General features: G+C 41.0%; 1 protein-coding gene across 18 annotated transcripts in view; it reads left to right on the top strand.

Annotated features, from left to right (window-relative positions):
* The window catches only part of MACF1 (microtubule actin crosslinking factor 1), a 340,889-nt gene that overhangs the window by 238,111 nt on the left and 80,705 nt on the right, over positions 1-22,073 (top strand). For 17 of the 18 annotated variants that reach the window (XM_061412434.1, XM_061412433.1, XM_061412428.1 and 14 more), the window contains 9 exons: positions 3,059-3,225; positions 4,493-4,649; positions 6,490-6,607; positions 9,697-9,759; positions 10,413-10,654; positions 11,426-11,555; positions 12,389-12,588; positions 15,280-15,775; positions 16,463-17,934. In XM_061412434.1, coding sequence (XP_061268418.1) covers positions 3,059-3,225; positions 4,493-4,649; positions 6,490-6,607; positions 9,697-9,759; positions 10,413-10,654; positions 11,426-11,555; positions 12,389-12,588; positions 15,280-15,775; positions 16,463-17,934 — 3,045 coding nt within the window. The remainder of the gene's footprint in view (positions 1-3,058; positions 3,226-4,492; positions 4,650-6,489; positions 6,608-9,696; positions 9,760-10,412; positions 10,655-11,425; positions 11,556-12,388; positions 12,589-15,279; positions 15,776-16,462; positions 17,935-22,073) is intronic. The other variant, XM_061412419.1, reaches the window with a different exon arrangement.

Raw genomic sequence — 22,073 nt, 5'->3', positions numbered from 1 at the left:
AAGCAATTTCCCATTTTTGGTCAATGAGAGCCCCTTTAGGCTGTCTCCTGGTATCTTTCTGACATGTCCCCACCAGTATATTAGTACTGTCTTACTTTCTGGCACAGTGTGTATGGTCACCTTGTAATTTCCCTGTCCCATACCTGAAATCACCTATTTCTCCAAGGAAGCCTGTTTTTACTGGAGAATTATATTTAGACATCAAAATCCAGATACTGCATGAGCCACCAGGATGCCAATGCTTCTAGGTCCTTTCAGTGGGTAGGATTAGGAAATCTTTCTCTCTCTCTCTCTTTTTTTGTGATCTATTTTTATTTTATTTTTAATTTTTTAATTGAAATATAGTTGATTTACAACGTTGTGCCAGTCTCGGCTACACAGCAGAGAGACTTGGTTATAGACGTTCTCTTTTTAATATCTATTACGGCTTATCACAGGATATGGAATCTAGTTCCCTGCGCTGTACAGTGGGGCCTTGTTGCCTGTCCATCCTACATGTGATAGTTCGCATCTGCTAATCCCAGGCTCCCAGGTCTTCCCTCCCCCACCCCACGTCCCCTTGGCAACCACAAGTCTGTGCTCTGTGTCTGTGAGTCTTTTCTGTTTTGTAGGTAAGTTCATTTGTGCCGTACTTTCTCACAGTTGTCTTTTGTCTTTCCTTAGGATGTTTTTTGCTCATGTAAAATTTTTTGTTAAATTTTTACACAGTAGATTTTATCCTTTTTTTTTAATTGAAATAATATAGTTGACATACAGTATTATGTTAGTTTCAAGTGTTCAACATAGTGGCTCAACATTTCAATACAGTATGAAATGATTACCATGATAGGGCTAGTAAACATCTGTCCCCACTCAGAGTTATTGCAGTGTCATCGACCATATTCCTTATGCTATATGTTATATCCCTGTGATTTAAATTTATTTTATTACTAGAAGTTTACGCCTCTTAATTCTCTTCACCTGTTTCTGCCATTCTCCCACCCTTCTTCCCTCTACCAACCACCTGTTTGTATTTATGAATCTGTTTTCATTTTTGTTTGTTCCCTTGTTTTGTTTTTGAGATTTCACATATAAATGAGATCAACAGTATTTGTCTTTCTCCATCCGCTTTATTTCCTTTAGCATCATACACTCTAGAGATATCCATGTTGTCACAAGTGGCAAGATTTCATGCTTTGTGGCTGAGTAACATTCCTCTGAGTGTGTTTGTGTGTGTGTATCACATCTTCTTTATCCGTGTATATTCTGGGCTTTCTGTAGTGTTCTGTTGATGTATATGTCTTTGTGTGTGTGTGCGCCAGTACCATAGTGTTTTGATGACTTTGTAGTATAGTTGTAATAACTTTATAGGATAGTTTGAGACTAGAGGTATCACTCTTTCATTGAAGATGTATTTTTAGTCATAGTTTGAAAGCCTTTTGCCATATTCAGGTTATGATGAACTGTACCTCCATGGTTTCTTTTTTTCTCCTCTCTTTTTAAAATTCTAATACTTTAACAATTCAAGTTTATTCTGAAATATATATGAAGTATGAATTCAAGTTTATGTTTTCCCAAATTTCTATCTAGTTGTTCCCCATGTCATTTATTTGAAAAATCTGTATTTACCCCAGTAATTTGAGAATCTGTCTTTATCATATACAAAATGTCATATGTATTCAAGTCTGTTTCTTGATTTTCTATTCTATTTCACTGGTCTTTCTGTTAACATTCTAGAGGATTTATGGTATGTTTTACTATCTGGTAAGGCTGATCTCCCCCATGTTTTTCTTTTTTAGGATTTTTCATAGCTATAATTGTACGTTTATTTTTCCATGTGAACACTTGGATCAACTTTATCAGTCTTAGAGGAAAATGTTGGTCACCTTTTATTCGGGTCACATTACTTCACTTATTCACAGCATGTGTGTGCATACGTACACACACACACATACACACGTCTTTACGGACATTTTTCCATTTTTACAGGTCGGCTTTCATGTCATTCAGACATGTTTTAAAGTTTTATTTGTAAAGGTTCTGTACATTTCTTATTAGTTGATTCCTAAAATTGTACCTTTTATGCTGCTATTGTGTTATTCTTGATTTTAATATGTTGAGTTTATATTCTTCTCCCTTCTTGGATTACTTCACTTTTCACTCTGGTTATATTGTTGATTCTCTGAGATTTTACAAATATACTTTCATGTAATCTGCAAATATAGTTTTATCTCTTCTTTTCAAATGATTATGCCACAAAATGTGTTTTCTTACCCAATTGCATTGGCCAATATCTTCAATACAGTGTTAAATAACAGTAAAGAGTTTATTTACCTGTTTTAAAGAATAGACAGACTATGAAAGCTTAGAGAAGTTTAATAGCTTAAGATCATAGACTAGTAAGCGACACAGCCATGATTGAATTTCACATCTTTTCTACACCAGAAACTTATATTCTTTTTATTCTGTCATGCTGCCTCTGGATTCTTCAAAGATTTGTTTAAAGGAGACGAGGCTTCTCTCTGATTTCTAGCCGCTCTCAAGTGGATTGGAGAAATCCTACATATTTTATGTTTTGATCTAGCAGTCAACACAGTGAAATGCTCAATTCTTGTTCCATCTTTTTCTTTTCTTCAATGTTTTTATTTTTGACTGTCCTAGGGCTTCACTGCTGCGTGTGGGCTTTCTCTAGTGGCAGCAAGTGAGGGCTACTCTCTAGTTGCGGTGCATGGGTTTCTCACTGTGCCGTCTTCTCTTGTTGAGAGCATGGGCCCTAGGGTGCACGGGCTCAGTAGTTGCAATTGTCAAGGGCTCTAGAGCACAGGCTCAGTAGTTGTGGCACATGGGCTTAGTTGCCCTTGGGCATGTGGAATCTTCCCAAATCAGGGATCAAACCCATGCCTCCTGCATTGGCAAGTGATTCCCAGCCACTGGACCACCAGGGAAGTCCTTGTTCCCTCTTTTTCTACAGATTAGAGAGAATGTATCCCAGCTTTAATCTAGATACCTTTCATTCTTTTAGAGTCTTAAGTATTTATAAAGATCAGAGGACTGAATACAGTTCCTGTTTGCTTGACAGGAGCTCAATTTGGAAATGGAAGACCAACAGGAGAATCTGGATACTCTTGAGCACCTAGTCACTGACCTGAGCTCCTGTGGCTTTGCTCTGGACCTGTCCCAGCACCAACACAGGGTGCAGAACCTCAAAAAGGACTTCTCAGAGCTACAGAAGACAATTAAAGAAAGGTGAGTTTTCATATGTGTGTCAGTGTCATGGAGCTAATTTGTTCTTGCTGTTGAATGAAATGACTTCTCCTTTACTAGCAAAGATAGCATCAAAATTCTGATACTGAGCTGTAAAGGATTGGAAAATGCCTCTTTGAGACAAAGCTACTCAGTCTACGTAATACTTAGTGGTCTTTCTGTTAGTAAATAGTGAATTCGTTCTCAGTAATGGGGCTCACTTCCCCCTCTGTACGAGGGAAAGCCCAAGTCACATGGACCAAACAGAACAAATCTGAGACAGCAAGAAGGATTGTGGTAGGATTAGAAATAATGAGAAAAAATGGAAGAGCGTTCACAGACGTAATTAGAGGTTATTTGGCACTCACATTGCTGGTTTTGACCACATTTCAGTTGCTATGATGGAGGAGTTTCTGGATTCTTCTTTGAAGGCAAACATGGGAATGTGTGACAGAGATGGCTGATTTCAGGTTATTGGCTCACTATTGAAAAGCTCTAATTCCCTCCTCAGAAAGCCTCATGTGGGTTTAAAAGTTTGATAAGACTTTTCTTGGTTTAGCTATAAATATCTCGATTTGGCCAAGGACTGCCTTAGTGACTAGAGGAAAGCAGTTGCTCAAATCACCACTGTGAGCAGCAGGTTATTTAGTGCAGGCGAAGGGGATAGGACACAGGCCAAGCAGATTTTGTCTTTCTTTCCCTCTGCGGAGGGCCTTTAGCTGTATGAAGAACCAGGATCTCTGGTCTGAAGTCTAACAGATGTGACCATTTCCAAAACTTAATTTCAAAATTGAATTCTTTCTCCTTGATTTATTTGACTCATGGGTGTGCTTAGCCTAACTTCTCTGAGCCTTTGTTTTGGCAACTTCCTTGCTAAAGGAATTAGCATGTGAATTGGGCCTTAAAAGAGTCAAAGACCTAAAAAGTAGCAGAGCTGGACTTGAGATCCAAAGCCTGCATTCTTTCCATTGTATCACAGTACCTAAATAGCAGGCTGCCTTTAGTTTTTCTCACTTTCACTTTAGCCTCGAGTAAGATTGAAGACTCCTTTCCCCAGAAATGTCCAAACAAGGGCAACGGATTCCTCAGTTTGATGCTCTCCTACATAATATGTGGTTGTTTAGCCAGAGCTGCCATGGAAAAGATTATGAGATGGGAAGGCCCTGTTAGGAAATTGATGCCTAGAGTCCTAGAATGAACCTAGTTTTAGTTCAAGTTGACTTCTTTACAAAGCTTCGTCTGGCAAGTAACAAAATGTCTCCCTTGACAGAGAGGAAGATGCGTCATCTTGCCAGGAGCAATTAGATGAATTCCGGAAGCTGGTTAGGATTTTCCAGAAATGGCTGAAGGAAACTGAAGGGAATATTCCACCTGCAGAGACTTTCATGAGTACTAAAGAGCTGGAAAAGCAGATTGAACACCTGAAGGTAGGTGAACAAAAGGATCTCCAGGAGTCGGGCTAGGCAGCAGTTTGGAAGCTTATATGTACTCATTTCAATCTGTGGTGGGGGAGTGGTGTGAGAAACCGAAGTTATCCATCTGTATCAGAACAGCAGTGCCTGCATGCTCTTCATGTGAGTTCCGCCTACCCCTGTCCAAGCACTGAGTACCAAAACATTCCTATTAAAAAAAAAAAAATCTGGGAATGATATCTATAAAGTTTCAGCTCTTTAGGGGGATGACTGTCATGCTGTGGTAAGTCATAGGAAAGATGGTCATCAGAGTCCAGTCTTGAGAAGCTTACACTCTCATCGTGTGTTTGAGAATTAGACAGTTATATGGGAGCAAGTGACCAGACATGTCATCACAAAATTGAGAGAATTTCTCCATAACTAATTAAGGGAAAGTTAGAGTCAGTTGGTGGGAAGATACCGACAAGGGTAATATCCACCTTTCTCCCATCTGCTGCAAAATCTCTTCTCTGCTATCTTGATTCATTGTCATCAGCTCTGTTTGCACCTCTGATATGTTTCTTATTTGTATTGAAACCAGCCTCCACCTAACTCTCATGCATTTGTCCTTATTTTCTTAGTAAAACAGGATTTATCCTGAATAGATGAAAGAGAAGAGTTTGATTGTTTTCACAGAGAGGGTGCTAGGAGCATTTGCTGTGGAGAGTTCCCTAGGACAGAGGTTCCCTGATTTCTTGGTTCATGGTGCCCTTTATGTTTCAAGACGTTTTTCATGGCACCTCAAGGCCAGAAAAAACAAAACCTAAAAAACCTCACTTGCTAAGTGGTCAGAACCAAACAGCTTAACAGTAGTTGTTCACATGGTGTCCAACAGATGTCACTGTTTTTCCCTCAAAAATTTAAAATATCCTATGAGTCAGTGCACAGTTTGAGAACTGTGGCTCTTTGGAATCAAGAGTGACTAATTAAAGAACTGACAAGGTTAAGTTTGAAGTTCGGCGCATGAGCTTGCCAGATGTTCATGGCTCTGTGTCTTTCTCTGCTGCTGCTCTGCAGCTTTAAGTCAAAAGCAAACTATGTAGGAATTCCGTGCGGAGGAAGGGGTTGAAGCCTAGGATCGTGTCCTTTCTGGGAAAGGAGTAAAATTCTACTTCTATAGCAGGCAGTTCACAGCTTAGAGACTACATTACCAGACACTTTTGTCTTAGAGCAGATGTCATTGTTTCGTAATGGCTTTCTGTGATGGTTAGAGCTCTGACTTCAAACCCAATATAAAGTTCCCCTGAAAATGCAAAGTGTAGTCTATGATTCTGGGTATTTCTCTACATCTCAGTATCTAGCACCTCATCTTACCTTCCAACAGCATTTCCTTTCTGTTCTTTACATGCATAGCGTTCCCTTTGTCCACCTGGCAAACTCTTTATCTTAATGCCAAGCTTTCCTCCTTTCAGGCAGTTAGATGTGTCTCTTTTTGTGTGCTTAGAGTCTAGTGGCTCTCCATATTTCTGTAACATCACTTATCGCATTATAATTGATAATCTGAGCTGTTGGTTTAGAAACTGTGTCATAATCCTATTTTGTATCCCCAGCGTTTGGCATGATGCCTGGTGTATAATAAATGCTCAAAAACAAAATTTATTTTGCTTGATAAATGAATGAATGAATGAGAAGGTCTTGAGTCTTCCAGGATATCATTCTCCTTGGCTGGCTAAATCAAGTTCTTGAAATGACTGAAAAAGTGAAAATGGTTACTTAATGCTTATCAAAACTTTGGGGAGTTTATGTAGAACAGGTGTCCATAATTATGAGGAAAAGCCTCCAAATATTACATTCTGCTATTTTGTTCTTTAAACAGGATCTCCTAGATGACTGGACAAGTAAGGGGACTTTGGTAGAGGAAATCAATTGTAAAGGTACTTCTTTAGAAAATCTCATCATGGAGATCACAGCACCTGATTCTCAAGCCAAGACCGGTGAGTGCAGGCTCTTGAAAAAGTATTGAATAAACATCATTCTTTCCTTTGGCCTTTGATGATGACCCCTTGTTTAATGAAAGTTAGAATCAAGGTTGGATATGAGAACAAAGGAGGCTTCACAAAGGAGGCAGTCTTCCCCTCAACCTGATCTGTTTTCCCTTTGCTTTGTAACATTGCTCCATTCTACAGAATCTCTTCCCATGATGGGAGAAAGTAAAGGGACTAGTTGGCCCACATAGAACTGACAAATGAACATGGAAGGATTAAAATAGGATTTTCCATCTTGAGGAATTTCCCTCTTCTAAATATGTGAATAGCGTGGCTATTGATTAACTTTAAATTGGAATCAGCAGTATAAGCATAACTTGGGAGAGGCTAGGTTTTTAGGAATCAGCATTGATACACCAGAAACTGGCACACTTATTGGAAGTACATACAAAGAGTGTGCCCAGATGTATGAATAGTCTCTGCCTACAAATTAAGTCTTTCAGACAAATGCATCCTGAGCTCACAGTCACTTGCTGGTTGTTAACTGGGATCTCCTAGATTTTATTACCAGACTGTGTTAATGCACTCCCATAGTCCCTTAAATAGTAAGAGCGAAGTTTGCTTTCTTTTTTCCCCCTGAGAATGGCTAGGTTCCTTTTGTATCCTAAAGTTTTAAAGATGTCTTGGAATAACCTAGAAGTGACAGCATTTCAGAGAATTGGTGACTTTTATTTTCTAACACTTAAACTTCTAAGTTCAGTGACTTTTGTGACATCACCCAGCAAACTTTTTCTATAAAGGACTGTAAATATTTTAGGCTTGTGGGCCATATGGTCTCTGTCACACTACATGTCTTTGCCATTGTAGCACAAAAGCAGGCATAAACAATATATAAATGAATGGGTGTGGCTATGTTCTAGTAAAACTTTGTATACAGAAACAGGTGGAGGGACAGATTTGCTGGTGAACTAATGCTTTCTGACTCCTGAAATGGATCAGTGACTGTTCAAACTCTTTTACTTGCATCTATTTAAAAATTAAATCTCCTATAGAACTATACTCTATAAAACAAAAATATTTTGGTGGCATAAATTTCCCTTATAAGTGAATTTATAGCATTTATATATTATGAGATCCATCAATTCATCAATGAGTAGTGAGGTTGTCTTAGTAAATATAGAGATTTGAAGGAAAGAAAAGAATGTTTGAATGACTGCTTCATTATTTGATTATTTCTCCTTTTATTTCTTGGTTGCGCTGTATCAAAAAAAATACACTTCACACAGATAAATAGCTGCAAATGATGGCAAAAGTTTTTAAAAGTTCACTTTACTATATGAAGTGTTGAGTTCTGTTATTACACAGTTCTACCTGATGAGAGCCTGCTTTGAGCCTTTTTATCATTTTATGTAATACACATGTGCTATAGATGTTTTCCTTTGTATATGAGTGGATATGTGTCAGATTGAATATTTTAAAGAGTTAGAGAAGAACTACAATTTTTCCCATCAGTGACCCTCAGAAAGGAGTTAAATGTATGCACAGCTGCAGGAGCTCCTTTATTCTCCCCAAAAAGCAGCATAATTGACTGTATCTACTGGGTTAATGTGGTGTTCACCATGATAGAACGTGCATGTTTTACTGCCATTTCTAAGTACTTAGAAATATATGCTGAATCTTAAAGGTAAACCAAACATTTACAGAGTCCCTAAGGCTCCTTTTTAGTTATTTTGAAAACCAGTGTGAAGATCACTACCCTGAGTACTTTTTTTTTTTTTCTAATTTTATTTTATTTTTAAACTTTACATAATTGTATTAGTTTTGCCAAATATCAAAATGAATCCGCCACAGGTATACATGTGTTCCCCATCCTGAACTACCCTGAGTACTTTTAAAGTTCTCTTCCATCTTTGAAAACGCGTGAATGTTCTGGTTCCTTACGTTTGTGAGCTCTTTTGGCTTCATAAAGTGCTTTCACATCCACTGCCTCACTACCTCTCACCTGTAACCCCATGAAAGCTGACAAGATTATCTTCATATCCCAGAGAAGATACTGAAGTCTGTCCACAGATTAAGGCTCACATACTGAGTTAGTGACAGTTTTGTCTAGACTGTCTTCTTCAAATTACTAGTCCAGTTTCTTTTGAGCCCTCACCACGCTGGAGTGGAATCTGATCTTTGTGTTTGATCTATTTTTTAATTGAAAATACAATAATTTTAACATTTAAAAATTTTGCAATCACTGTTTTCTAATATAACCTCACACATAACTTTTTCCACAGTGAAATTAGTACATGTGAGAGTCTTAGTCAGCTCTTGGAATGCTACATTATGTCATGACTGTTCTTCACATTTCTTTATAATCTTTGTAATTGCATGATCTGGTTTTTACTTATTTGGGATACTCCTGAAATGTAAGGAATCAACTTGGAGAGAATATAGGTCAAATTGTGGTAATTAGAAACAGAACCAGCGACCCTAAACAGAATTTATGGGAATGTTTATGAGCCAGATTTATTGGCACTTAGAATTTCTGTTTTCTGGTGGGGGAAGGGGAGCAGAAAGTCATGGGAAAAAAAAAAAAAAAGACAGGGAATCTTTTGAAACAATATAAGAAGGTCTTGCTTTTATGTCTTTACTAAAAGAATGCTGCTTTTTATGTCCTTAATTGTACTTACTGTTTATTTTTATTATGGTGAACAACATTGATGTTAAAGTCGAACCTTTTTGGCTATATTATAAATCCTCATTCCAAAGTATGTCAGATATTAGTCTCAAGACTTAGTCACTCTGCTAATACTTGCTTCACAAAATTAGGGCAGAGTCCAAAGAATTCAAATTGGAGATTTAAGAAGGGAATCTGGATTTCCTCTAGAAAGGATTAGTAATCCTTACTGCTAAGGAGCTGAATCACCCCTAGTGACACTGTTGCCTGGCAGCTAAAATGATTTGTCTCTTTCCATGAGTATGTTGTCTTGTGCTGTGTTAACTTCCTGATGCCTGAGCTTACAGTGAGTGCCAAAGAATAAACTCGGTGCCTGTATGTATTCCTAACACGTTTTGTCTCGCCCTGTTTGTCTCTCTGTCCTTCTGCTCAGGTTCCATACTGCCCTCTGTAGGAAGCTCTGTAGGCAGTGTAAACGGATACCACACCTGCAAAGGTGAGAATGCCATTTCAACAGTGCCTCTTTGTTGGGTGTGTTAGGACAGTGTTTGTGTTTGCATCTGTGTGTGTTTCCATATGTGTGGAAAGACTGCTGCTAGGATGGGTTGTAAGCGTGAGAATCTGGGGAGAAGTAGCCGTGGTGCCTCTTTGTTGCTAGCTAAAGGCTAAACCGATTGGCAGCCAGTGAAATAAAGGTACAAGCAAATAAACTGGACCACTAGATAAGACCAGTAGGGAAAGCCTTGGAAGAAAATGTATGCAAATCTTTGAATTATAAAGAAGTTATACTAGAGGCGGTCTAATCTAGCCCTGAGACTCCCCACCAAGCTTTCTTTGTAGTTTAAAGAAGTAGAAGAATGCCTCAGATCCTTCACTCTCTTTACTTTCGCTGCTCCTGTGTTTACTTAGTATTTTATTATTTTATTTATACATGTGAGTATGTCATGCCAGAATCAGAAAGCAGGTTAGCGAGAGCTCTTTTGCCTTTTGTTTGTAAACAGGAACTTTTATGTGATTTAGCAGGAAGATAATCTCTAGTTCACTAGAAAAAGTGGGAGAGATACTTAATCCTGATGAATAATTTAGTGAGGAACCAGTGGGGATACTTGAGAGCTATTCCCAGTCTGATTTCTGTTTCTGTGATGCTAGATCTGACGGAAATCCAGTGTGACATGTCAGATATAAACTTGAAATATGAGAAACTTGGGGGCGTGCTTCGGGAACGGCAGGAAAGCCTTCAGGCTGTCCTGAGCAGAATGCAAGAAGTTCAGAAGGAGGCAAGTTCGGTGCTGCAGTGGCTGGAATCAAAAGAGGAAGTCCTGAAAGGCATGGACACCTCTTCATCTCCAACCAAGACAGAGACAGTGAGAGCCCAGGCTGAGTCTAACAAGGTACTGTGTTCACAATAGCTGCATCTCAATACTAAGAGGAAAAGGCTGTTGTACTAGTGTTCCTGCCTGAGCCCAGGGGCCTGAGAAGGAGACATGGCCAACCACCCAGTCATGATGAGCAGAGTGTTTGATTTTCAAATGCCTAAATTCTCCCAGAGAATTTTCTTGCCTATGAAATTAGAAATTGTTACAAATCAGATTGAGAAACAAAACCAGATCTGTTTGCAGAAGGAGAATAAGGACAATAGCCCTCCTCAGAAGCATCAGTTCAGAAAATGGGATCTCATTTTCTATGTGATGGTATAGCCAAAACGTCCCATCAAAGCACAATTTAGAGGGATCTAAACTGCCATGATTGCAGTTCATTCTTAAGATTGACATGTAGGACTATAGAAAATGGTGGAAGAAATAAGACCATGTAAAAAATTCGGTAAACAACTTTCTCCCCAAATTTGAATATTCCCTTTGAGCCTAACCATCATCATGATCAGGATCAATTCCTGACACTTTTAGTTTATAGGGATTAGTTATTTTCTTATAGTTACTAATGTATGTTACATAAAAGGAATTCAGATCTTGCCATCTGGCTTTTCCTTTTAAGTAAAAATTCAAGCAGAAAGGTTAGGTATCTTAAAGTCATGAAACAAGTCATGGAGAGAATCAGAAGTTGAGCCTGTAATTGCTGCCCCATCTTTCCATCATTTCCTCTACACTCCAAGCTTTGTTTCCTGTCCAGAAATCTCATGGTGTGTGTAATGGTCTTTCTCCTAGGCCTTCCTGGCTGAATTGGAACAGAATTCTCCAAGAGTCCAAAATGTAAAGGAAGCTCTGGCTGGATTACTGATAACATATCCCAACTCACAAGAAGCAGAAAACTGGAAGAAAATGCAAGAGGAGCTCAGTATGTTATCACAGGGGTGTTACAAATTCACTAAATTGCTTGTCCTCAAACAAATATAGGCTTTCAGAATATCCAGTAAACAAGAATTATTTTTTGTTAATTGTCATAAGCCAGTAAGAAGGGCAGGTAGGGTTAGAGAATGAACCTGATCATGGAAAAAATTCAGAGATTCCACTCAAGGTGTCAGAAGTTTGGCTTCTTTGGGCAAGTCAAACTGACAGTCTTTCTGTGACAAAGAGAGCATTGATGATAAAAATTAAAAACAGGAAATAACCTAAACATTCAATGAAAGAGTTAGATAAATTATGCTATACTCGTGGAGAAGAAAATGGCAACCCACTCCAGTATTCTTGCCTGGAAAATCCCATGGACGGAGGAGCCTGATGGGCTACAGTCCATCGGGGTCACAAAGAGCTGGACATGACTGAGCTGCTAACACACACGCACACATGCTATACTCATACTATGGAACTATAAATGATGTAGGTGAATGTGTACTGGTATGAAAAAATTTCTGGCATGAAAAATGTCCTGTTCTTAATTAGTAAGTTTAAAAACAGCTTATAAAATAATATATATGTTGCATAAGGTATTTTACATGTATTGTGTACGTATGTACTTCTCTGAAGTTTTATCCCATGGGTAGTTTCATATAACCACCACCATAGTCATGAATCAAAACTGTTTGTGACTTTAGTTAAAATTAAATGCAGGTTATTTTTAACTTAAAAAAATTAAATAATGCTCCAGGGGTCATTTCCTGTAGAATATTAGGGACCAGGCTAGTGGCTGATGAGGATAAAGGAATCCATTCTCTCATTTCCTCTCTACAGATTCCCGATGGGAAAGGGCCACCGAGGTGACAATGGCTCGGCAAAGGCAGCTGGAGGAATCTGCAAGTCATCTGGCCTGCTTCCAGGCTGCAGAATCCCAGCTCCGGCCCTGGCTGATGGAGAAAGAGCTGATGATGGGGGTGCTGGGCCCCCTGTCTATTGACCCCAACATGCTGAACGCACAAAAGCAACAGGTCCAGGTGAGCAGTTCCTGACAGCTTTCGAGCCAAGAACTCAGAGGCACACGAACCTGGGTTTGAATGCTGCTCTCAACAGATAGATTCACATGACCCTGGACAAGTCATTTAACCTCTCGGAGTCTCTACTTCCTCACTTTAAATGAGATGCTTGTATGGTCTTTATCATGGTGCCTATCAAATAGCAAATGTTCAATAACTGTATTTTTGATATTGTTGACCGAGGCAGTAAGATGAGCAGATGGTAGAACGGGCACTTCTGACTAAATGTTAGAATCATATGTTACTTTCAATCCCCAGTGGTAGTGATTCGCATTACTTCGTGCAGGGTTTTATGTCTGCTGGCTTTACTTACAGATTTTCTGCTGATCAGACCTCAGGACCCGAGACCCTGAGGATCTGTGAGCTGTAGGTTGGTCCCCTTATGTCACATCTCGCATCTGTGAGATTTAGGTTGGTCCCTTGTGTCATTTCTGATGAAATCCTGCCTAGAACATTTCCTTGTTCTGTATCCTTCCCTAAACTTGTTCTGTATCTTCTGACCACCCACTAAGTCCCCTAAAACTAATTTTTGAAAGAACCCTTTCTCTTAGTCCCTGCTTCCAATTAATTACCAAGTTCGATTTAGTCTACTTACAAATTTTCTAATCCAGTGGTTTTCTAATCCTTTGGTTTCCATTCCAAAAGTAAACATTTTGCTCTCAAAATCCTTTTACCCTCTTAAAAATTATTGAGGATCCCGAAAAGCTTGTGTTCATCTACTGATATCTATACATTTTAACTGTATGAAAACACTGGGGAATTTTTTAAATGTGCATTTATAAATTACTTTTTAAAATTATAGTGATATAACCATAACACTAACATAGATAAACATTTTTGTGAAAAAAGAATATTTTCCAAAATATATAAAATTGCATGAGAATGGCGTTATTTTATATCTTTGCAAATCTCTTTAATGTTGTCTGACTTGGGAATTCTTTAGCGGTCCAGAGGTTAGGACTCGGTGCTCTCACTGCCGAGGGCCCAGATTCAGACTCTAGTCAGGAAACTAAGATCCCGCAAGCTGTGGCCAAATATAAATATAAAAAATAAAAATAAATAAATAACTTTTTAATGTCTCACTTAATAGAATAGTCTCATAGATTTTCATATCTGCCTCTGCATTCAGTCTGTTGTGATAGCCGATGTCGTGAGAAAATAAGAATCGTAAAAGGTAGACAACATCTTAGTATTTATAAAAGTAGTTTTTACCTTACTGATGCCATGCAAGGGCTTAGGGACTCCCAGGGGCCCCCAGACCCCAATTTGAGAACCACTGTTCTAAGCCTCTCTTCTCCACTCTATATGCTAGTAGGCTACATCTCGGGCCTCTTCCCGTAACAGCAGCCTCTTAAAGGGCTTCTTGGTCTAGTTTATCCTCCACACAATTATCAAGTTATCCTCTTAAATCATATATCTGAATATACTAAAATGCCTCCGTGGCTCTTGGCTGCTTATTGAACAAAGCTCAAATACCTCCGACTATGGTGCATGAGGCTTTGCACAGTCTAGTGCCAGTTTGTCTCACCAGCTCTTCCCCCACGCACCCGGGCTTCTTCCCACCCCAGAGTGAGTTCCTCCCTGAGCACGCTGCACTCACAGATCTGGGGGTCTCCGCGCCTCTGCGGTGCCCAGGCCCTCCTCTGACCAGCCTCACTCTCTGTTCCTGGGAGGACTTGTGTGCTGCTCAGTGTTACCTGGAAGCCCTTCTGATTTCCTTCTTCTATGCTTGTCACCCCCTGAGGAATTAACCACCTTTACTTCTTGCTTTCACAATTCCACGTTCATGTCAGCATTTTAGCATTTTAATTTCTGTTACATTCTATTATGGTTCATTATTTACATATCTATTAGTCCTTGAGGTCCTGGCATATTTATTTTGACACAGTGCTAAGTACTTTCCATAAGTTTTCTTATTTAATCCCAACAACAGCCAAGTAAGTACTTTATTATCCTCATATTACAGATAAGGAAGCTGGGGACTTTTCAAAAACCTGCCTAAGTTTATACAGCTTAGTGAGTGATGGAGTTAGGATTTGAACCAGAGGTCTAACTCCAGAGCCTGTGATCTTAACTTCTTTGATGAGTGAAGTAGTGGATAGAAAAGAGTGAAAAGGAATAGTACTTGGTTTAAAGAAGCTTTTTATCTAATTGTGCTTTATTATAATGTATAGTTTTATATGTGCTGTTGGAAATTTGAGAAAGGAAATAAGCAAAACAGGGCATTTAGAGTTGAAATGGCAAGCTCTGCCAGTAACATAGTTCATTTTGAGACCCAGGGTTTCAAGTTCCTCATTCAGAGGCCTGGGTTTTGCCTGGCAGAGCTGACGATTGTCAATCCAGTCAACAAACTTTGTTTTCCCAACCAAGGCGGACCTTAGTAACTGATGTTGAAACACTATAGGACAAATAAGGAAGAGAAATAAAATAGACACAATCAATGATCCTTTCAAAATAAGTTGTTTTTTTTTTTTAATTAAGCAGCTGTTAAAAGTGATACTGCATTTTCCCAGTAGCCTGGTCTTTGGAGTTTTCTGCTTTATTTTCAAAAGGAGTTGGCACTACTTGGCACAATCTAAAATCAGTTTGTGTTTTGACACTGTTTTTAGATCTGTTTTCTATCTAAACACTGTGGTGTCATTTCTATCACAGTTTATGCTGAAGGAATTCGAAGCACGCAGGCAGCAGCATGAGCAGCTGAACGAGGCTGCTCAGGGCATCCTAACAGGCCCTGGAGATGCCTCTGCTTCCACCAGCCAAGTGCAGAAGGAGCTCCAGAGCATCAATGAGAAGTGGATTGAACTGACTGACAAACTCAATTCCCGTTCCAACCATATTGACCAAGCTGTTGTCAAAAGCACCCAGTACCAGGAGCTGCTGCAGGACTTATCAGAGAAAGTAAAGGCAGTTGGGCAGCGACTGAGCGGCCAGTCGGCCATCAGCACCCAACCCGAGGCTGTGAAGCAGCAGCTGGAGGAGACCAGCGAGATTCGATCTGACGTGGAGCAATTAGACCAGGAGATTAAGGAGGCGCAGACACTCTGCGATGAGCTGTCAGTGCTCATTGGTGAGCAGTACCTCAAGGATGAGCTGAAGAAGCGTTTGGAGACTGTTGCCCTGCCCCTCCAAGGTTTAGAAGACCTTGCAGGTGAGTTGAGGTGAAGAACACACTGCTGCCATCATTGTTGGCAAGCCAAAAGAAGGAATGGATTCGTGGTCCCAAGAATCTAAGGTGACCTTTAAGTAGCTTTTGGACTCAGAACGGTGTGACCCTATGCCTTTGTCCAGCTACAGTGAGGACTGCCAAGGTCATCACACATTGATTGGTCACGAGCAATGACTTTACATGGCTTTATATACCGTGACCCTAAAGATAAGAGTGCTGGTATAAATCCAGCCAGCAGGTAGAGATTCATGCTCTTAGATGTACTTATAGGTACAGTTACACACGTACTTTCATTGATACTCATTTATATTCTATGTGTACATGCATATATATCATATATACAAAATTAGAACATGTTCTAGACTTCTTATGATGGTCTTGTACAAGAAAAATTTTGTTATTAATTTGTTGTCTCTTTATCTGAAGACATTTATGGCTTTTTACCAGCTTAGAAGTTAAAAGTTTACTTGTCTTAGTCAAATCACCTTACAGACTTGATGTGAGGATTGTGTAGGATGCAGTATATGAAAGAACTTAGCTCTGCTTCTTTTAGGTAGACCCTTGGTTAGCATCAGTTTCCTTTTCCTACAATTAGACCATATACTCCCAGGAAACATTTTGAATGCCATGTTCAGACTTGATGATTTAAATTTGGTTTTCTCATTTCAGCTGATCGCATGAACAGACTCCAGGCAGCTCTTGCCAGCACCCAGCAGTTCCAGCAAATGTTTGATGAACTGAGAACCTGGTTGGATGACAAACAAAGCCAGCAAGCAAAAAACCGCCCAATCTCTGCAAAGCTGGAGCAGCTACAGTCTCAGCTACAGGAGAATGAAGAGTTTCAGAAGAGCCTTAACCAGCACAGTGGTTCCTACGAGGTGATTGTGGCAGAAGGAGAATCTCTGCTGCTTTCTGTCCCTCCTGGAGAAGAGAAGAAGACTCTACAAAACCAGCTGGTTGAGCTCAAGAGCCACTGGGAAGAGCTTAGTAAAAAAACTGCAGACAGACAGTCCAGGCTCAAGGACTGTCTGCAGAAGGCTCAGAAATACCAGTGGCACGTGGAAGACCTGGTGCCGTGGATAGAAGACTGTAAGGCCAAGACGTCTGACTTGCGGGTCACTCTGGATCCCGTGCAGCTGGAGTCCCATCTCCTCAGATCGAAGGCTATGCTGAGCGAGGTGGAGAAGCGCCGCTCCCTGTTGGAAATCCTGAACAGTGCTGCTGACATTTTGATCAACTCTTCAGAGACAGATGAGGATGACATCCGGGATGAGAAGGCTGGTATCAACCAGAACATGGATTCCATCACAGAAGAGCTACAGGCCAAAACGGGGTCCCTTGAAGAAATGACTCAGAGGCTCAAGGAGTTCCAGGAAAGTTTTAAGAATATTGAAAAGAAAGTCGAAGGGGCCAAACACCAACTTGAGATTTTTGATGCCCTCGGTTCTCAAGCCTGCAGCAACAAGAACCTGGAGAAGCTGAGAGCCCAGCAGGAAGTGCTACAGACCCTGGAGCCCCAGGTGGACTACCTGCGGAACTTCACTCGGGGCCTGGTGGAGGATGCCCCAGATGGATCTGATGCTTCCCAGCTTCTCCATCAAGCTGAAGTTGCCCAGCAGGAGTTCCTAGAAGTGAAGCAAAGAGTGAACAGTGGCTGCATGGCCATGGAGAACAAGCTGGAGGGGATTGGCCAGTTTCACTGCCGCGTCCGAGAAATGTTTTCTCAGTTGGCAGACCTGGACGATGAGCTGGATGGCATGGGTGCTATCGGCCGAGACACTGACAGTCTCCAGTCCCAGATTGAGGACGTGCGGCTGTTCCTTAACAAGATCCAAGCCCTCAAGCTGGACATCGAGGCCTCAGAAGCAGAGTGCCGACAAATGCTGGAGGAAGAGGGGACTCTGGACCTGCTGGGTCTCAAGAGGGAGTTAGAAGCCCTGAGCAAACAGTGCAGCAAACTTACAGAGAGGAGCCGAGCTCGGCAGGAGCAGCTGGAGCTGACCCTGGGCCGCGTGGAGGACTTCTATCAGAAGCTGAAAGTGCTCAATGATATGACCACGGCAGCAGAGGAGGGGGAGGCCCTCCAGTGGGTCGTGGGGACCGAGGTGGATGTCATCAACCAACAATTAGCAGATTTTAAAGTAAGCCTTGCCCTTGTTTTTTTACCTTTTCCTGTCTGATATGTGTATTTCTTTTCCTGTAACTTGGAGACCGAGTGAGTGCGCATCTTCACTTCTGTCTCTGGTTTCGTTAGTCTCACTTCCGTCACACCAGAGCACACAGTTTGCAGACTAAATAGTCTCTTGCACTTCTGACCAACTGGGTTGAATGTTCCTCTATTCTAATTTATTTTAATGTTTATAGCCGATTAAGGATATAGACAGACTGAACCTTATTTCTTATTCTAAGAATCTTCTCTTGTGATTTCTTGGGAGTTCACATTAACTAACTTTTGTAACAGCAGTGAATGTTGGTTGAGGGCTCTGTTTTTCAGATGGAGGTATAAGAACCCATAAGATAAACATGGACTCTTCTTCCTAAAGTGTGGGGGTTTTTTTCACAGATTTGGAGGGAAAATTACGGACACATGATTTATGTGTTCTGAAAGAAAATGAAAAATCCTCGTGAACTATTAACACAAAACATAACACTTCAAAGAAATTTTCCACTTGTAGCAAGTAGTGCTTAAGACTATGCCCCAGACTCCTCAAGAACACAAGTTCTCTGCATGTAGAAGAGTTTGAGAAGCACAACCTTAGTTGCAAAAATATTTTGATTCTTTGCCTGAGTCAGAATTTCCAGTCCTGAACTTCTGTGAGTCTCTATTAAAACACCAGGGGAAGACGACAGGAGTTGACTCAAAAGTGCAAATTTGCCAGGTTTGGGCTCGGAACTTGGGCCCGTCTGTCGGGTGTCGGCTCTCACTGCTTGGGGTGAGCCTTTCACCCCAGACTTACCTGAAAGGACCTCTCTCCCCTGCTGGAGGCCTGTGCACCTGCTCTTTCCTTCTTGGTTCCTGGAGTAGATTTGGAAAGGGTACTTCCAGCGCTTGACTCCTGTTACCAGTGGCAATTGTTCCTACTTACACAGAAATGCTTTGCCATCAGACTTGTTCTCTCAGAGTCCCTGCCTGTCAGGATTCTTCCTATTAAAAATATGGATGGAAAGGTGGTATGACACCAGGTCAGAGCCACATGATCCCGAAAAAGATCACAAATTTGTAGACAAGATCCAGGTGGCTGTTTCAGAAGGACCCCTCTAGGCTAGGGGATGTTCCGCACTAAGGCGAGACATTGACTGAAGACCCCCTGACAGTGCAATGTGGAGCAGCCCTAGTTATCACAGCTGGGATTCTTGAGGCCCTGGGTAAGGAAAGGGTAGGTAGAGAAAGTTCAAACCCACAAACCCAGGTGTTATCCTCGGGGAAAGGCCCCAACCTGATCAGTGACCGGGTGGCCTTTCCTGCTGTGTCACATGGGCTTCTCTTCCCTCTTCCACTGTAAGCCCCTCGAAAGCAGAGCTTCTGTTATAGGCATGCTTCATGTGTCCGGTTTACTTGAATCCAGGTTAATTAGAATCAATTGTCTAATCAACTAAATGAGGTTTTTTTAGAAAACTGAAGTTTATCCTTTGAGGCACCAAGTTAGTCTTATCAAACTAAGATTCTGGTTTATATGGAATTATTTTAATTCTTATTTGCCTAATTTCCTAAACATTACATTATATTGTAAATTTTTCTTTACAAGTGCAGGTTAACATTACTAAGCAGATTGTAACTGTTCTCCACTGTGGTGATATCCTCAGGGACATGAGACACATTGGGGCTACTTTGTACTAAATGTTCTTAAATTACCATGCAGTTTGAGTTTGTTTTGAAGGGCCTCTAATAGCTGTACTGGTTAAGTTCAGTTGTGTGTGTGTGTCTATTTGGGGGGATGTAGTTTCTGTTTCTTCCCCCATTACCCTGATACCAGGTATTATTTCTTACTGCTATTACTTTTCACTGTCTTGAGCAGTCTATCTCTTCCTTCAGATCTTCAGTGAGCCGAAAACAAAGTAAACAAGCCTGTTAAAATTGCATTAAATATGACCTAGGATGTTAAAAAGAATCCACAGACAAGCATATACAGTGTTTGGATTTGAGGACAAGTAATTGTTTCCTGTTCATTTAATCCTTGGTTTCTAGAGACATTCTGAATTGTGATGCTGCTGAAAGCTTTTAGTAAATTCCTGGACATCCTTGTATTTTATTTGTATCCTAGCGTGTAGCCCAGCAGCACTCGGGGTTCAGTAGCTGCTGAGTTGCTCGGTATAGCAGACATGTTTCACTGATTGCTGAGAAGCCTCCCACCACCAGTACTGTGGCTGTGAGGGCTGGGGCCAGCGTGTTTATCTGCAGGGAGCTGGTGTTGACAAGGCAAGACTGGAAGATGAGTGCGAGAAGAAGGCGGTGAAGCTGCGTGCCCTGTGTGTACCCTGCTCAAGTTGGGGGTGCACATCAGCAGTCTGGTTCCCCAGATCCACCTTACCAAGGCAAGGGCTTGGGGAAGAGTTTTTGCCTCCTCCCGGCAAAGGTCTTAAGGCAGGTGGGGAGGAAGACAATCCTGGCTGGGCTCGTGCTGAACTCATGGGAAGTGAAAACAATGAGAAGGGAAAAGCTGTGTATCTCACTTCATAGACCCCAAGAGGCTGATCCAAGGGAAGTTCTTTCTGGACCCATTCTGAGGACTGAGTCATTTTCATGATCTGAGTTCCTAGGTTAATGTGTTCTGTATTCCAACGATAGACTCATCTTCCCTCACCCCAGCAGCAGACCAGATGCATGTAGTGTGATTCAGCTTTCAGATTCAAATTGTTTTTTAATAAGGAAAAACAAAGATGAAGATAAGTATTAAAAAACAGCATTCGTTTTAAGTTTTCACCTCTTTTCTTTTTACAATGGGATCATGCTCTCAGCACAGAATCTGCTGAAGAGAAGAGTATGAATCTGTGAGATGGAAATGCGGGCTGTGCTATGACCCTGCTGATTCCACTGGGGATGGTCTGAATGGACAGATGAGTCAGGTCTGTGGAGGACCCCAGGCTTGCCTGGGACTGTGCAGCAGTGCTGATAAATGCTTGGAAAGGCAGTTGGCCTCTGGGGAAAATGATTCTCTTCTTAAATGAATGTGAAAAACTGGAAGTCATTATTCCTAGGAAAGACTTTTCCCTCAGTTGCTTCTGAATAATTGATAAAATCTGGTCAGCCAGCGAGGACCCATGAGATGGAAGGGAAGAGAGTCCTTTCCCACTAAACAGGCAAAGACCTCAAGCCTCTTGGGTTAGACACTTTACTGCATTCTGCTGTCTCTGTCTTCCACAAAAAAGGAAGAAAGCCATGAAAGAAAATATTGAATATGTTTGGAGAAACTGGAAGGAAAAGACTTTGGTTAATCTCTTCAGGAAATTCCATTTTCCTGAACAAGAGAGTCTCTGATTATTGAGAAAAAGGAATTGTATTAAATGTATACATAACTAGAGTCTAACAAGAAAGGAAGGACCTTTATTTCATTGAAACTTAAGCCAAAGAATTCCCTCAGGGTGACCTTTCTAGGAAGGAAAGAAAAAGACTCTAGATGTAGAGAAGAAATCTATGAAGTCTGATGATAACAAAGACGTTTTGAAATTGCCTGTGTAGGTTTTGTAATCAAGAACTGAGATCATTCTGAGTCTTACACTAGCCCCTCCCTTGTATCCGCCTCAGGACCCACAGCGGCCTCTCAGTCATGACGTGTGGGTCTGAGGGGCTGTTGGTGAGGCCGCGGGCTTCCTTAGGGCCGTCCTCAGTCTTGATTGAGACTGAGCAGAGCCCAGGGTCAGGGACTGCATGCCCTTGCAGCCTGTGTCTGGAGACCTCTATCCTACTGTGAAGCCAGAACAAGAAAGCCCCATAAACTTGTTCATTTGATTCTTTTTTTTTTTTTTGGCCTCATGGAAAGCAAGCATAAGCTTCCCTGAGAGCACATGTAAAAACTCTTGGAGGACAGGGCCTGCCATGGAGCTGAGAGACTGCCAATTTGGACAATGATGGATATTTCACTCCTTTTCAAATAATTACAAAGACAGTATCAGCTCCTCTGTGTGTTTGCCAGTTAGACTTACCAGAGAGGAAAGCAAGTGAGGTTAGCATTATCTGCCTGCCCTTGGAGAGAAAGGAAATCACACTTGGTATGACTCGTCTGTCTCCGGAGGTTTAGGTATCGCCAGCTTTGCAGCAGCCAAGATAAGATGAGTAGACCTG

The sequence above is a fragment of the Bos javanicus genome, chromosome 3 (genome assembly GCF_032452875.1).
Source record: "Bos javanicus breed banteng chromosome 3, ARS-OSU_banteng_1.0, whole genome shotgun sequence".
NCBI classification, from domain to species: Eukaryota; Metazoa; Chordata; class Mammalia; order Artiodactyla; family Bovidae; genus Bos; species Bos javanicus.
Note: the sequence above shows the minus strand (reverse complement) of the source record. Positions and strands in the feature narration are given on the sequence as shown.